This window comes from Ascidiella aspersa, chromosome 9 (genome assembly GCF_963924565.1).
Source record: "Ascidiella aspersa chromosome 9, kaAscAspe10.2, whole genome shotgun sequence".
In the NCBI taxonomy this organism is placed as follows: Eukaryota; Metazoa; Chordata; class Ascidiacea; order Phlebobranchia; family Ascidiidae; genus Ascidiella; species Ascidiella aspersa.
In genome coordinates, this window is record NC_139455.1 from 20,468,804 (window position 1) to 20,487,237 (window position 18,434).

The following is an 18,434-nucleotide window of genomic DNA, read 5'->3' on the forward strand; positions in this document are numbered from 1 at the left end:
TAAATGTAAATTATCCTAACTATAAGTAAACGTTGAGTTTGTAGAGCCAATCTGGCAGTTTTATGCTTTTTATTTCTGCTGTATATAAATACGTCACATGAAATATTTAGGTTAACAAGATTTTTTCGGGATTCTATGGTTTTCAATGTGGGTTTGTCTCTGTTAACAGGCGTACACGTTCTTAACTTGAAGTTATCATTATAAAACAGGCAATATTCCTTCGTCCCACAAGTCTTTAAAACAATTGGAAACGATATTGCTTAGTGTCTTGTTTATTTTGCTTTGTCAGTTCGGACGTCGTAATGTACTATATTTACTAAGTGTCTGTGAAGGCGCACAGACATAGTTAAGGCAAACCGGAACAACACGAATTTGATGGCAGCAAGCCGAAGTTAATGGTTCACGTTTACATGCACTTTCTGTGATAAACGAATTGGTGTCGACCGATTATAAACGTCCCATCTACTTAGAGATCATACAAATAGTTGTCATTTTATCAAGTGTGAATTTAGAAGTTATTTTAAATAGTGTTTTGTCAATTTCCTCTTTGATTTTCTTCTGATATATAGCCTTTATAATGAAGGCAATAACTCTGGTCAACAAATTTTCACTTTTTTGTATTTCTTTTTTTTTCGAATATACCTTCTCTAGCACATCACATTTTTAAAGTATCGTCAAATTTAAATTTATCCAAAAACGCATTTAAAACAACGCACAACTGTTATACATGGCCCGTGAAAACGTCTGTCATAAAAATACACATAACTCAAGTCATCACCATAGAACTTTTATGATGGAATTTTCAACTATTTCCTTCTTCTAAAATCCTTGGTGACAGGGTTTCATTACTTAAAATGACGTTTCGTCACTAACTGGACCAAGGTTTTCTGTAAAAAAGTTCAGCACAGTGTGCAGAAAATGCACTTTGAGTGACATACATAACCCATCTATATGCTAAGCTAAGCAGAATACCGAACGGAAAATAATGCAATTTTTTACAGCCACAAATGCCAGACAAGCGCGTAATTACACCTTTTTACAATGTACATTCTTTGGAATTTTAGTAATATTTTGTTCCAGTAAGATTCCTTTCGTTTTGATCAGCTCAGTAGTGGCACTCTTTTGTAGAGAAATGCTAAACATAGAACCCCACTTTACTATTTCTGGAGCAAGAAAATTTTTTAAGAGGCGTAAGCTATAACGTTTGTGATATCAGCCACTTACGGTTCTCTTATAGGCTTACAGTCTCTTCGTAATGTAGTTGGTAGCACGGCTGTTGTAGCAAAAGGACCATCTACTGTAGGTTGTCTAAGTTAGATTTCCGTTTTGTCTTATTACCACATCAATCTTAACCAAATTGTTTTATTTTAATCCGTGATTTATTACCAAAACCACTGACATAATGGGCACGCACCGTTCGAAGCTCCATTTTATTAATTCCTTCGTTGATGATATTTTAGACAAGTAGGGTGATATCCCACCAATAGAATAGCCGATTTGAAATAATTTCCTGCTCTCATGCCAATTTCTATACAGAAGATAATCCTGTAGAGAACCATTCATAAACCGATAGAAGTTGTTTGCAACTCGTTAATTTGTATAGCCTTCTTGTTTGGTTGGGTTTATAAGTACTTCTCTTTTTAAAATCTTCTTACGTTTCTTCCTCGTCTTGAATAACTTACCCATCTCTTTTCTGCATAAATCGGAGTCCCTCTTATTTGCTTATTACCGCGGGAGTCGCATAATATTAAAAAACTTGTGCAGGGTAAAAGTACACAATTAACGGACAAAGGTTGCAGGAAAAAAAATGGCAAAAAAGAACAAGGACAATACATAATAATAGGAAAGTCATCATGCAGCCAACGATCGTTTAATTTTGTATATCGGCATACTTCCTCTTTTTAAATCTGAATATCGCTGGGAAGTTCGAACAGAAGATAATATCGCGAAAAAAGGTAACATAGCCTGGGCTCTCGGCATATTAACATTGATAATTAACATACCTTGCACATAGAATGACAAAATTCTGCAATTTTTTGCACGGTTTAATTGTGCACTTCGAAGAGTAACTGCTTGGGGAAAATACGCGTTATTCGTATAGTTTCATACCTAACCATGCGCTCACGTTATTTCTGTATAAAGACGTCACGGGGCACAAGTAAAACAAAGGGTATACGGTTTCCGTTGCGTTATTGCAAAAAGTACATTGTCTTGATTCTATTTTACCAAACGAATAAAGGCAATTATTGGTTACAATTGCACCCGAGAAACTAAATCTGGAAGCTTTTTAGTTTGTTTTTAATTGTTGAATTGTACAGGTTTGGATAAATGCTTTTCCATGGCAGACGTGCATCCCCCGCAACTTAAGGTCCGGTGCCAATCTAATTGAACTATATGTGAAAAAAGGACTGTTGTTTGTAAACTGTTTTGGTGGAGTTGCACTGGTGAATAAATACTTTATTTCGGTTCTAGATGATCGTGAATTTGGTTTGGAACCCGAATCCCACTCTTATTTGACAAAATCTTTGTTGTCTATGGAAAGTTAATTTTATTTGCCAATGCATCATATTAAAGGTACTCGCCATTTAATTTAAAAAAAATCTGTGTTGTTCGATGGAAAGTTAAATTTATTTGCCAATGCGTCATACATTAGGTATACTCGCCATTTATTTTCAGCAGTCCTGGTGAGAAAACTTTTGTATTTACGGAAAAGTTAAAATGAGAAGGTCACTAAGTGCCATTAAGCGGTAAAATATTTATTTTCATTGAAACATAATAAATAGGGCGATCATTTTTTGACTTGTCACAAAACGTCAAAATTTTGTCAAAATTCACACGTTAGGTCAAAATTTGTCAATTGTTTTTTAAGTTAAAATCGAATAAAAATGTACATAAATCGTTTACAAAAAAAAACAAACTATAGTCAGCTTTTTGAAATTGGTCGTTTAGTTTTTTTTTAATTTATCGTTCAATTTAAAAAAAAATTAGTTTTTATTTATATTTATTTATAAGTCATTTTAACCGTATTATATCTTCATTAGAGCAATATACTGTATAAAAAACGTGCGAATAACGACGCCCTGGTTATTTAAATCAATGTATTACTAACAGGTCAAAATTTTGTCAAAATAAACTATTTTTAGGTCAAAATTTGTCAAAATTTTCACTTTTCAGGTCAAAATTTCTTAATTTTTTGGTCAAAAAAAATATTCGCCCTAATAATAAATAAATCTTGTGAATTTTACAATAGGATGAAAATGTTTAGAATTAGATTTCAGTTGACAAGGCGTTCGTTTTTTAACTTACCCTCATACAGCCCTTCGTTTATCTGCGAAGTTCTAATTTAACCTTGCACTCTCTCGGCACGACTAACGTGGAAACAATAGCGTCCAATGGTGGCAATTTACCGTTTGCGGAACGGATATTAAAGTTTTGAATAATCTTTACAAAAAAGAAGAAGATCTCAACGCGGGCCAAGCTCTCTCCGAGGCAAAACCGGGGTCCGATGGAAAACGGAATAATCTTGTTGGAGGCAACGAACTTTCCCTCTTCGTCTATGTGCCTGTGCGGATCGAACCTTTCCGGATCAGGCCAGGTCTCCGGGTCCATATTTGCCCCATCTAGGTTAGATATAACCTGCAAGTAAATATGAAGATATAATTTTATATCGAATTGCTCTGCTCAATTATTTAATCCTTGATGGGACATTAGAAGTCATCTTCAACGTATAGTTTGCTTATAAAACTTACACGAGTGCCTTTTGGCATTACAAAGCCTTCCAATTCGACTTGTGAAGATGTGCAGTGGTCGACGCCCATGTGTACAATGGTTTTAATCCTCATCACCTCTTGTATAAAGGCGCACGTAACTGGCAGGTCGAGCCTCTTTGACATTAAAGGAGTCCCCGACGTCCCTATATGGTACACATGGATGTATATTGTAGTTTGTTTAAAAGTTTGAAGATAACATTTGTTGTGTGTTGCTTTTTTATAAAGACCTTATGATTTTTTATGCCCCATATTACCTTAGGTTTTCTCGAGAGGAAAGTTAACCACACAGAAGCACGGGGCTTGACGTGGCCGTTTTGCTATCGACCGATTATATAAGTCTAATGTATTTACTGATCATTCAAAAAAAAATTGCCATTTTGTCAAGTGTACAACCAAAGAATTTATTTTACCAAAAGTTTTATCGATTTCGTCTTTGATTTGCTTCTGGTAGTCCGGAAAATGAAGGTAATGGATAAACAACCACGTCAATGTTGTACTTGAGGTTTCTGAGCCTGCCACAAAGAGATCACGACATGTGGCTACCAACTGTGCATCCTAAACAGCACAGTTGTATTTAACTTTAAAATATAAAAGCAAAAACGTTAATATCTTTGCATTGATATTAAAAAGGAACTTCGTATAGATCTTTAAATATAGTAATTCCATGAATAAACTGTTGCTACCAGGCATAGTAACGGTCAAAAGCAGTTCCGCTGGTAATTGTAACTGCAGAGGAGCAATACTTATGGTTATTAATAGTATTCTCTTATTAAACGATATTCCGACATATTCGCTAAGTATATATTAAATGCTTTTAATTGTGCTGCTGGTAGTGCTTAAAATCAGTTAAACATTTTTTTCGAAATCTAATTTCAATCAAGCCCTGCTGCTTACCGTGAATCTTGACTGTTGTGGTGTTATTCCGTTCTTTTGCTCGTAAATGAATGCGTCGATATAATCGTGAATATTGTCACGATCAAAGCGATTTTTATGTTCCTCGATGCGATTTTTCATGAAACCTTAGAAAGGAAAGAGAGCTTCGTAGCATTAATGGCACTGAAAAGTGTTTTTAGCTACACATTTATTTCAATAGCATTTAATTGTCGGTACCAAACAAATTCGAGAAAACAAAAAGGTCGAGATAAACAAATGCCATATAGTGACAAATTGGCAAATGCTAAGCAGTATAGGGATTTATGGCATGCCTTCGGTGGTATTCCAGCATAAAAATACGGCTGGCCAGTGGGCAATTGTATTTGTTTAGCATATACTTATACTTAAATGTATACGAACAAGGTAAATCAAGACCTAAACTAAACAAAATAGTTCAACATCATTTAGTAAGGGTTCATGGCTGTCACCGAGAAAACAATTATACAGCTCAAGAAAACGTTCTAATAACTTTGTCAAAATATTTTCACGACACGAGAAGTCCAATGGTGCGATGCTGCGCCACATTACCTTCTAGATTAAATTAAAGTTTAATCCAAAACTCTTAAATTTACTGGCCACGTAAATACTAGTCGCAAACCTTGTCGTAAATAGTAATTAGAAATTACCTAATATGTCCAGCATCCTCATCCCAAATACCCTTGTAGCTTCTGAAAATGGCGGAATTCTTGCCAGAAAACCAATAAAACTTAACATCGTTAATTTCTTTGCGTGTTTTGGATCGGCAAATCTGTCGGGAGAATGTTCGTGGTTTAGTTTAAATCATGAAAAAATGGAATAATCAAGGTTTAATTACACTTACAGCATTTCAAGCGTGTTAAGCAGCTTTATGAAGTCTTCATCTGTGTAATCATGGCGCTTTCCAAACGCAATTTGCATGATGACGTTTGACGTTAGCAAGTATAAGTATTCCTTTAAATAATATTAAATTATGGATTGCCTACTTAAACTAGAAGTCGTGTTACTCTAACTATTTTGTATTGCCCTAATTAACAGTTAAGTTAATGGCTGACGTACAGCAGGGGTTGTATTACTTTTTTAAAGTACACACTTTTTTTTTGGTTTAACATTGGCTTAAATGTTACAGTCCTAAATGTAGTATGACACATTAATTGCATCGAAAAAAAAAAACGCAACAGCATAAGTATAACACTTTAGCGTTTCCAAATTAAGATAATACATTTAGTGTATTTGTTACGATAAAGCCATTATCTGTTTTTGGTAAATCTACTGTGAAATGATTCTTTGGAGTAGCACGACTGCAAATGGCCAAACTGCAAACGATAATAAAAAACATTGCGATTTATGAAGCACCTTTAAAAAGCGGTTATGTCAACGAATTGCGGAAACGATCATCGTTGCAAAATAACTATACTGTAAAATGACATTGCCGCAACACACACAACAGCAAATATACAGAGCCGCCACTTTAACCTGCATTCGTAAAAAGACGGCTTTTTGGTGCATTAGTATCAGACATATAAACCTAAAACCATTAACATCTTCATCCTAAGTTTTTTCTTGGGTGCCTTTAACCACACACTTTTGGCAAACAGATCTCAAATTTTGTAGAAGTATGAGAATAAGCTAACCTTAAAATCAAAGGTATCATCTGACTTTTGTATGTTTTTTAAATGTTCGATAAATCGATTCCCTTCTTCGTTTATCATCGATTCGAACCTTGGTCGGCCTAAACCTTTCCTGCAAAAATAAAAATCCCGGATTTTTTCCAGTTTTTGAACAAATGGCATCAGAGCGTTGTCATTTTATGAGGGAAGGTTTTTTTACTTTTAATTTTTTAGGAAAAACGTTACGACCGTATAGAAAAGTTTGAGGTTGCTCAAAACTCTGTGTTATCTCCAACAACTACTATTGTTGTTACGTGGTAAGTTAGCTTTTTTACTATGTTAAAGAACCTGATAAAACGTTATTCTACCTCATCCTTATAATATTACCTTGGTTCAACATTGTTTTCTTGTATGCAAAACGTCAGATAAAATTTTACGGCAATACGTGCGTTTATACGTTTCCGACAGAAATTCATACAAGATACTCACTCTCGAAAGAATTTCAAGGCAAAATGCTTTTGGGTTTTGAAGTTTTCGTCGTACTTTCTAAAAATTATGCCGTCGTATCCAGTGTTCCTGTAGATTAACTCATTCCGAGCACGGTCGGAAAACTTGTTGCCTTGCTTCACGAACGCCTAAACATTTGTATCATGAGCATAGAAGCCGTAGAACAACAGAACTATAATAATGTGTTTGTTTCACACAAGATAGATTCGGAGCTTGATCACAGAACTACACATTGTGTCTTGTTTTAGTTGTGTTTCAACTGTTTAACCTTTAAAGCACACGCATGTCAGACAAACGTTTTACAAAGGGGTTTGCAGACTGTGGCTGCTAATGGAATGTCAAAGGTTGCCTTTATGCCTCAATTGCTTTTATGTTTAACTGGTTTGCAGTCTAAAAGTCAACTAGCGAGTGAGTTTTCATCTGTCGGCAAGTGTGTGGCATAATACACTAAAGTTTGCTTGAAAAATTAAAACAATGAAGTTTATCTGCGAAGCATCTTACCTTATAAATAACGTCGTAGGTGTTTAAAACCACTACTTCGTTCATTCCCAAGCGCACTGACATAACAGGTCCGTACAGTTCGAGGCTCCATTTTTTAAAATCCTTTGTTGGTGATTTCGATAAGTTAGGCAGCACTCCAACAATAGGAAAGCCGATTGGACCTGGCGGAAATTTTGCGTGCGGTCGTAATCTCCAGTAAAAATACAAAAGAAACACAACCAGACTTATCCAAGTCCAGAAGTTTATATTTGCGAAAAAATTAATGGTACTTAGCGCAATCTCCTGTAGGCTCATTTTGATTAACATATCCACAGTAATATTTTATTAAAATTATACCCAGCAGGTATAATTTTACCTTTGTTAAAAATAAGGTTAATTGCAAAAAATATACTGTATGCAATTTAAGCGGTTGCAGGTTTGGCGTAGAAAAGTATTTCCTGCTCTTATGTTGATTTCTGTAGACAAGCCTAAACTCCCATAAACCAATGGCAGTTATTTTTCTAACTTGTTACGTTTCAATCTTGCCACTGTTAACTTACAACTAGTTTACTATTGATGACGTTAACTGGTCTGATACAACAAAGTTTATATGATATGAGCTACTTGCTTGTGCACTTCTAATTCGTAACTCTTACCACGCATTCAAGCGAAACACTCGTTTAGCGTCACGCTTTGTGGCTGCCCAGTAAAAGTCAACTTTTCATTACATCGGTCATTCTCGCATCACACCATAGGTCAACCATTGGGCCTTACGGAATATGTGCAACAATCCTGGCGTAATATGATCCGATACGATATTTTAAGTCTTTGTTTTTGATACAGAATTATCCTGGACTTGTTATGACAACAGTCCGAGTCGTCGGGTAATTACGAACCTTAACAAACAAATGTTATGTTAGAAATGTTAGCTACAACTTTTACGGTACTAATCGGATATTTTAAGAACTGTCAATTAAGAAATGAAAAGCGGCTAGCAGAAAGGCGTGTGCCTTCTTACATCCAAGTCTCGTTATCTATTATTAATTGTTCATACATTTTTCGCAGTTATTATAGTTTTAAGCCCTTGCATTTGTACCTTAGTTTAACCTGGTTAAGTTGCCTTGGGCTACACTGTCACATCTTGTAAGTTCAGGGCCAACTATGCTAAAACAAAACGTAAACAGTCAGTAGTAGGCACCAAAAGATGTTCCGATTTCGGTGACGTTGTTTTAACATTTCACTTGATATCACACTAAATGCTAGTATTATAATTATGACGTGCTTGTGCTCGTCTTGTTGTTTATTTCGACTTTGATGTTGTTCTAATTTTCGTATTTTTGCCGTTCTCCCAAGAGTTATGATTACAATTTTTTATAATAAGATTTTAGTGTAATTAATTACTTCCTAGGCAGGAATGCAGTCTTTTTAAAAGACAGGAAAATCTCTTTTTTAGTTTCGCTTTTTGAACATCTATAGATGCTTTTTTTACAGAAAAAAATAAATAGGTTCGAATAAACAGTTAATTCTTTGCTTGACAAAATATTGTTTTCTGTGACGTTAGGGTGTTGTGAGAACAATAAAGTAGATGTCAGACTATTTTTAATCCTAGTCTTGGGCGTACCACGAAAGCATAGTCTAAAAACAAACAGAAAAGTTTTGCAAATTTCTCTCTTACGACATAGGTTGTATATTATTGTGCATATTTCAACAAAGAAATATTTGACCACAGTACTACCTGACTCCACTAAATTAAAACCTAACAAACTGCTGTCTAGACATTTGAACGTGTTTATTTTTAGATTGCGACATTTATTTAACATTACAATTAACCTAGCTAAGCATTTAATGAGTTTAATTAATATGCTTGTTTCGACGGTGTTGCAATCGTACATGGCAGGCTTCGGCAGCATAGTTGCCAGACCAAAATTGACTGCGAGGGGGATTATATCTGTCACGATTCTATAAATTGGTCAGTCGGACACGTTTTTCGATTTTGTAGGCCTATTACGTAGGCATCTTTTTCGTGTTATTTGGCGCAGCAAACACATTAATTACACGCAATGAAAGATAACATGTCGTTACTACTGGTCGGTAGAGCAGCATATTTAAGCATTTTTGTGATTCAATAAAAAAAAACGATCAGCCATAAGTTGCATGTTGAAACATAAAAGTCACGCATTTTTTATTAACGCGTCGCTTTATTTTATATGCCCATATATTTTACAGAAATTACATGATGCGTACCCATTAATATTACCAAGTGATTATATTGTTGTATGATTTATTTGTTAATTACAATGATGTGACATTTAACTTTAAAGATACTTAATGAATTGATTGAGTTAGCAATAGGGCGATTATTGTTTTACTTAGAAAATCTAAATTTTGTCAAAACTTATACGTCGTTGGGTCAAAATGTGCCAAAATTATTTCCAGTCAAGGCTTAGGTAAATAAATTAGGATGATTGACTTTGTGGTAGAAGGTAGATTAATTTACAGTAATTGTTCATTAACACTACAATGCGTTTACATCAACTATGTAAAAATCAGATTACAAACAAAGTGCTTCATTATAAAATTAAGTTTTGCACTTAAAAACATTTTTCTTGCGATATGTTAGAATTTTGTTAATTCTTACAAAAGGATATTTTTCAAAATCGGACTAATTTACCGAATTTAAAGGTTTAACGTTTGTTTTAAGGACAACGACTTGGCTTTAAATTGAATTGCTTTTATTATGACTTGACAGGGACTTGACTTGTCATTCATTCAAAATGACATAAAAATCCCAGGTACATAATGACGTGCTAAAATTATTTTTGATACTATCAGTAATTTATTTTCGAGCTTCCGATTTTACTTTGCACTCTTTCGGCACGGCTATGGTTGAAACTATCGGGTCCAGTGATGGCAATTCTTCGTTTGCGCAACGAATGGTGAAATTTTGGATTATCTTTACAAAGAAAATTAATAGTTCAACGCGTGCCAAGCTCTCTCCGAGGCAAAACCGGGGTCCGATTAAAAACGGAATAATCTTGTGGGAGGCAACGAACTTTCCGTCTTCGTCTATGTGCCTGAACGGGTCGAACTTTTCTGGATTAGGCCACGTCTCAGGGACCATATTTGCCCCATCCAAGTTTGCCAGGACCTACAGAAAAATGCGCATGCACTTAAATGGACAACCTGTATATTAAGTAAGATCCTGATATTTGTGACGTTATTTTAAAAGTCACGAGTTTAATATGATCTGACTAGTTATGTTGTAGAATTAATTATAGTGCTTGCTAATTTGTGGTAAACATACTGCTATAGTGGTACGCGACTTTAATTAAAACACTTACGATTGTTCCTTTTGGAATCACAAAACCTTCCAACTCTACTTGTTCTGATGTGCAGTGCGCAATACCGAAGGGTACAACAGTCCTCACTCTTAGAACCTCTTGAATGAAGGCACATGTAACTGGCATGTCACGTCTGTTTGACATTGTAGGAATCCCCGAATGGCCTATATGTAATGATGTATGTGATTAAATAAATCTCAAGAAGTTCTGTTTGGAAATGATTTGTTTTGCCTTGTGGCATAACAGACCCGATAGGACATTGCTAAATAAATCGCGAACAGTCATAATCTGACACACTAAGTAAGGGCCAGCAATTAAACAGTGAATAAAACCGTTCTTACCCAATTGTTCATCGATTTCATTTGCGATTTTATCCTGGTAGTTGGGATAGTTGAGGTAGTGCACGAACAACCAAGCCAACGTTGTACTGGTAGTTTCTGAACCTGCTACCGAAAGATCTCCACAGGTCGTCGTCAGCTGTTTGTTCTGAATAAGACTATAACTGGTAATTCCAAAGCTCTTAAATTCACTTAAATTTTACAGATAACACCAATTTATGGTTTTCCCCAAGGACGCAATATTAAGGAAAAACTATATTCCATCTTAGTTGGAAATGTACTTTCATAATCTTTTGAAATTATAACTAAACAAAAATCACTTGGGCCTTTTATGCTTGAAATGCATCATGAATTTTGTTATTATTTCCGTCATGCAGCTTTGCTCACAGTGAATCCTAACTTTTGTGATCTATTTCTGTTTCTTTGCTCATAAATAAACGCGTCGATATAATCGTTCACGTTGTCAGGATCAAACCGTTTTCTATGTTCTTCGACGCAATCATTCGTAAAATCTGAAAAAGTCATTGTTGGAAGAGTTACTATTAGGGCGATTAATTTTTGACTGGGCACCTTAAGTCAAAATTTTGTTAAAATCGTTTACACAATTGACAAAACTGTTGTTAGTTTTTTAAATTGCACAAATTTTATACAAATTAGGTTCGAAATACAAAAACATTTATACTGTGGGATATCTTTATATAGAAGCAACAGAGAATTAACCCCAGGCCAGGTGCAGCGCGTTTGCAACATTATGCCTGACAGCTATATCTTATTTTGTATAAAAGCATGTCTGGAAAAGTTCTAAACGTTTTCAAAAAATCTAAATTTTTTGAAATAAGACGTAAAACACTATCGAGAGGCTATGGGCCGATTGGTCGCCGCCGTTGGGTTAGGGGTGGGGTTTAGGGTTAGGTCAAAGGTAGTTTAAATTTCGTTATGACATTTTAGTTCTGAAGTCGCATAAAAAGCCAAACATTTTATTAAAATCGGAACGCAAACTGTTAAAACGGGATTTGTATGTGTATAAAGAATGTCATTAAATTAGGTAGTTTTTAGTCTCATTACGCAAACAACATGAAACCTCGCCCGTGAACTGAACATATTAATAAGGCCATTTGAGTAACCTGACGCAAAACAAGTTTGCCTGGTCACCACTCTAAAACTGTAGCTACTTATGTAAGATTTATAGCTTTATATAGCAACTATAGTAAATTAAAGTAGGCTGATAAATGAAGGTAAAAAGTACCTTAAACTCAAACTAATTGCAACAGACGATTTTTTTGTTGATTTATTATGGGAAGGTGCCACCAACCCTAATATTAACTTTATTTTCATGCTGTGTTTAAAACGAAAAATATATAAATTCACGAAAGAATATATTTTATTATCAATTTAAGGGTTTTATTGGAAACATCCGAGAAAAAACAGCCAGGTGCGGGCAAACTTTCAATTCGGGTAACAAATGAGAGCATTATGGATGTTTGGTATGATTTGATTCTTGCACAAAATGCGATGTTACATCACAGGGCAATCTAATTTAATAACGGTAAACATTGATAAAACACTGGTTCGTTGCGGATGTCACATTAAACATTATACAGGTTAATTATTCATGGCGAACTATTACAACCACCACGAACAAGCGCACCTCTATCATTTTTAACCCCGGAAAATATGTTTCTCTATTAATAAACAATTTATACAATAACGTTAACATGCTTAATAGCTGCAGTCTTAACTAAATCCGTCAAGTATATTGACACATGCAACTATGATAATTGCGTTTGGAATAATGTCTACACTAGTGTTAACACTGTAGGTTAGTATTTGATGCTTAGCGACCTGGGTAAAGCAGCATATTATATGAAACTATATACATTTGGTAGAACAATTCGACGGGTTATAAGATTGCCCAGACAAATGAAAGGCATTACTTTTGTTGTTACACGTAATTGCTTTATTTCTGATGCAAAAGCTTGCAGAGTGATGCCTCTAATTTCTAACATTGTGCCAGTCAACTGCGAACGTTTAGTTTAACTTTGCACTCTCTGGGCACCACTAAAGTTGAAATACTCGAATCCAGTGGCAAAAATTTCTCATTGGCGCAAGTAATGGTAAACTTTTGAATTATTTTGACAAAAAAGACGAAGATTTCAACTCGGGCCAAGCTCTCTCCGAGGCAAAACCGAGGTCCGATAGAAAACGTGATAACATTGTTTGAGGCAACGAACTTTCCCTCTTCGTCTATGTGCCTGTGTGGGTCGAACTTTTCAGGATCAGGCCAGGTCTCCGGGTCCATATTTGCCCCATCCAAATTAGCAAGAACCTACAAGAACAATAGTAAAAATATATTAATAGTAAATATTTCGTATTCTGAAAAAATATTTAACTGGCATTTTTGTTTGATAACTCTTGCTTGTGTTTATAGATTGCCTCTCAAACCCTAATTCTAGGCCCTAACAATGCTATATCCGGACCCCCGTTTGTATTTGGCTTTATTATGTAGCTAGTTTGAATACTGATATTATAGATAATTCTTCGTTATATATTGTTGCTCTACACGTCCTATTGTAAGTTTCCTTTTAGACTGAGGCACGAATATAACACAAATAACACACCAATGATTCCAAGGGCACTTACAGTTGTGCCTTTTGGCAGCACGAATCCTTCAAACTCGACTTCAGTCGAAGTGCAGTGCTCGGCGCCCAAAGGTGCAATGGATCTAACCCTCAGCACCTCTTGTATGAAGGCACATGTTACTGGCATGTCGAGTCTCTTCGACATAGTAGGAGTCCCCGACGTTCCTACGTTGTATATCATATTCAGATATTTTACAATTGATTGCGTTCACGCCCGCGAAATATAGACTCGTAAGGTTGACTAAGGTTTCCCGTAGTACCTCAACATTTCACGGAAAAATTGATACAGTTTTAGAAGATCAAAAATGCCATGCAAGTGTTTTAACATAAAAAGCTAATCTTACCCAGAATTTCGTGAATTTCGTCTTTAATTTGCTGTTGATAATCCTTGTAGATGAGGTAATGCGCAACCAACCACGTGAGCATTGTGCTTGAAGTTTCTGAGCCTGCCAAGAAAATATCTCGACAAGCGGCGATAAGCTGTGCGTCCTACAATACGTTTAAAACCATACCAAGTTATAAACTATTGCTACCAGGCATAGTAATATTAATCAAAAACAGCTCTTCTGGTAATTTTAATTCTTAACCAACGTTTTAGCAACCTATGTAAATCGCCTTAGTCAGTGTTCCCTGGTCGGTATTTTAGATTACCATAACATGTTAGTTTACATAAATTAACTTACAAGGTATACCTTATCACATTTGAAGACCCAAAATAGAAATAAATAAAGTAATTTATATAATTAATCCTAAAGCATAAGTTGGATGTAAAGTTGGCGCAGTAAGAATAAAACGATAAGTATGTCAGATTTGGTAATTTCGATTAAAATCGTAATAACTTTGTGAAATGTTTACGTCAGAAAAAATAAATAGGAATCCCTATAGGATATTGTGTTACGCTTACTGTGGACTTTTTCGATTTGACTCCGTTTCTTTGCTCGTATATATACGCGTCGATGTAATCGTCAACATTGTCGGGGTCGAAGTTTTTTTTATTCTCTTCGATTCTGTCTCTCATAAAACCTTAGAATTAAATAAAGATCGTTCGTATATTTCTCACTGATGCCATAAAGATATGTCAATCAGGCGCGGCCAGACCGGGGGTGGTTCCAGGTAATTCTTTGGGATCACCTCGTTTTTGTATAGAAATATGTGTGATATTTGTAAAGTAGGTAACTTATAAAACACCATGCTAAAATCGCCTTTAACAAAGCTTGGGATTGCTGGCATGAATTTACTTCACTTGCATCCACTGCCATAGCTTAATCGACCGCTTTAGTAAATGAAAGTATACACTGCTTACTCAGCCCGACACTTATTATTACGTCCATATCTCGCGTCAGTATTCGTCCGTCTTTATAGTTTTATAACATCCAACTAATAGTTTAAAACATCCAACTAATAGTCGAATAAAGTGTTTATTTCGAATTTACCTATTATGTCTTGCATCCTCTTCTCAAACATTTTGACAGCTTCTGAAAATGGAGGACAATTTGCCAGAAAACCGAGACCGAATACCACCGACAATTTTTTCTCGTATTTCGGGTCAGCAAATCTAAAGTAGACAACATTGTTTAGGAGCAAACAAGTATAACACACTACATCGAAAATTGTTTGTATACTTACAACATTTCAAGCGTGTTAAGTATTTTTGTAAAGTCTTCATCTGTGTATTCATAGTGCTTTCCAAATGCGATTTGCATGACGACGTTTGACGTTAGCAAGTAAAAGTATTCCTATGAACAACAAACAATTGCCTACTTTTCTTATCACAAAGGTGACATAACACTACCATTTTACTTTTGCAATACACTACAATTCTCCTTGTAAGGTATAGTGATTTTCAAACTGTTTGCCGGAGATTGTTAAGTGTGCCGCAAACTTTTGAAATTTCACAAATTGCCTATTTTAATTAACAAATCTATGCAGACAAGCATACAAGACATTATTGTACGCTATCATTTAACTTTTATAGTATTATGTTACGGGTGATTTTGAAGTTATACGGTATTATTGTTTTGTAGAGTTTAGGAAGCACTGGTCTAAGGGATCACATTCCCAGCTAATTGTTAAATCTTTATGGGGTTTTGTGCAATTTTTTTGGTGTTCCGAACCCCGCGGTTTAGCTTTTTTGTGTACTCTGCGGTTAGATTTGAAGCAAATTGTACAAAAGACAAGAACTGGATAAATTTAGTTTCACAAAACAATAACTAAATGCATGTAAACATTATTTTACTGGTAAGTGTCTCATATGTCGTGTATTACTGAAGACCGATCACGAGTTTACATACAAAAGAGCTTTCAAAAGAAGAACAGCTTTTTTAAGCAGCCCACCCGGTCACATAACATATTCAGCATCCATGTTATAAAGATTAGTATACAAACCTATACCTTTAAGTCTATCGTATCGTCTGGTTTGTGTTTGTTTTTCAAATGTTCGATCAGTAGATCCCCTTCTTCATTTATCAATGTTTCAAACTTTTTCTTGCCCAAGCCTTTCCTGTGGAAATTGTATGTGGAATAAAAAGACGAAGGTTAACTTTATATAACATTTTACATAAACCTTATCAAGGTTATTTGCATAAATAGAGGAATCAGGTGTCACTATGTAAAACAAATTGTATTGAATTCTCAACAAGTTTTAATACTACCATGCTTTCAGGTTAAAGTATAAAGTCAATGTATTATTTTATACGTTGACCTGATGAAGTACGGTTGTGCGAAAGCTTGTCGAGAATTCAATAAAATTTGTCTTTACATAGTGGCACCTGATTCGTCTAATTAGAATTAGGCAAATACGGCGATTTACAAAGATTTGCATGAATGTTATCATTTGTTATTTGGTAAAAAAATTATTAACTTGAATTTAAGAACTCGACATTTAGATTTGGTTTGCCTAGAATTCCTTTCTGATATTGTAAAATACCATTTTACCCAGTTTAAAATTGCGTACAAAAATGGAAAATAAGGCAAAAAGCGACCATACCCCCCACGAAAACGATTATTCTGACAATGGTCATTGAAACACTTACTCTCGAAAATACTTTAACGCGAAATGCTTCTCAGATTTAAAGTCCTCGTCGTACTTTTTAAAAATAAAACCGTCGTGTCCGGTTGTTCGGCAGAATAGGACATTCCAGGGACGATCAGAAAAGGCATTTCCCTGCTTTACGAAAGCCTAAACAATTTTACAGTTAGCCAACAAAGTATATTAGTAAGTCATCAGCCAAAGAGTAAAGGAATAAACACACTTAAAATGGTATAAGCAGGTTTAATCACAATGATTACTTTTCTTATAGTACTTAAAGGTGTCAAATGAGCCTTATCGATTTACAGTATAGGAAGCGGCAAACAGGCTTTAACTAACCTTGTATTATAAAACACAAAGTTTTGTATGAACATGTTACCTTGTTAATGACGTCAAATGTGTTTAAAACCACCATTTCGTTCATTCCCATTCGCACTGACATGATAGGTCCGTATCGTTCGAGACTCCATTTCTTGAATATCTTAGCCGGAGGTGATTTGGCAAGGTAAGGCAGCACTCCAACAATAGGAAAACCGATCGGACCTGGCGGGAATTTAGCGTGAGGTCGTGACCTCCAGTAAAAATACAACAGAAACAAAACAAAACTGATCCAAGTCCAGGAGTTTAAACTTTGCACGAATCCGACGACGTTTTGTATAATTTCCCGCGGTAGCATGTTCACACAGCCTTAAATTTGTCGTTTTAGCCAAACTTTGTGGAAAAAATAGCCGCCTTTTGAAGAACAAGACATACGTTACTTCATGAAACTGTAAATTAATAATTGATGATTTTATCCAATGCCAAACTTCGGTTTTCAATTGATATTTCATTATATTGTGAATATAAGCCTATAGTTTCTACATCACTTTTTTATTTTACAAAACAGCTTTACAAAGGCATTGCTTCAGTGCAAATGATATGTGGGAACATCCGACTTTGGTTTTCTAACTATTATAACCACTTTATGATGCTGCCATTATGGTAAATAAAAAGGCTGTAAAAAACCGTTGGGTTTACATTTTTCAACCAGCAATACTTTTCAACTTCAGCTGAAGTTCGGAGTATTTTTGCAGCAACAATAAACCACGCAAGGAAAAACGCGTCGTTTCAGTGCGTTTTAGGTCTGATTAGTCACTCAACTGTAACACTAACCTTAAAAAAAAAACGCTTAACTGCGAAGAGAAAATGCCAAATCAACGAAATGGGAAGTCTGTCTTTAAATTTGTTTTTGCCTATTTAACACTACTGATGTGTGAACTGCGGATGGAATGAAGAGCTTAGATAACATCAAAATAGTCAATTTATTAGGCCTCCAGGCTGCCGGCTAAATATCTTTAACCCAGTTTTGCTTAACGAAATGGTTGATGTAGTGTATTTATACAGCATATCAACAAAACATATACAGTTTTAATCTTGTCCACTATGTAATAACATTTCCGACACATTACTTCAATTTAGAGTCAGTGCGGACTTTTATTGTAAAACGCACATTTTATCAACACCATATAAATTTATAGTAGGAGTCAGTTTCTTTATTTGTGAACTTTTTGTAAGTTGTTGGTATTATTTTCAAAATTGAAGATATATCTTACTCAACTACAACTCATTAAATATTACACAATAGTTACATCAACATTAGAAGCGGTTTGCAAAAATATTTTCGTGTTGTCGCCGTAGTTCAATTTTGCGTTTTGCAGGCTACACTGCCTAGGATCTGTTGTAGCTTTTCTGGGGGCACTGCCAGCTACAGCGGAAAGAAATTTCTCGCAAAACAAGCGAGTGTCTGTTCTTCATATGCGTTTTAGGCTAGCC

At 35.2% G+C, this 18,434-nt stretch overlaps 2 protein-coding genes across 2 annotated transcripts in view; one reads left to right on the forward strand and one right to left on the reverse strand.

The window, feature by feature from the left end:
- The window catches only part of LOC146133514 (organic cation transporter protein-like), an 84,224-nt gene that overhangs the window by 15,412 nt on the left and 50,378 nt on the right, over positions 1-18,434 (forward strand). The gene's annotated exons all lie outside the window — the stretch shown is intronic.
- Positions 3,325-17,310, reverse strand: LOC146133516 (uncharacterized). The gene is made up of 17 exons (XM_083397019.1): positions 17,002-17,310; positions 16,627-16,772; positions 15,986-16,094; positions 15,221-15,330; positions 15,028-15,149; positions 14,499-14,617; positions 13,939-14,083; positions 13,596-13,759; positions 10,959-11,103; positions 10,618-10,781; positions 10,137-10,424; positions 5,524-5,633; positions 5,330-5,451; positions 4,665-4,789; positions 4,181-4,325; positions 3,750-3,913; positions 3,325-3,636 (listed from the first exon to the last, which is right to left on the reverse strand). The coding sequence occupies exons 1-17, from the start codon at positions 17,296-17,298 to the stop codon at positions 3,325-3,327; spliced, it is 2,787 nt and encodes a 928-aa protein (XP_083253145.1). The 5' UTR covers positions 17,299-17,310.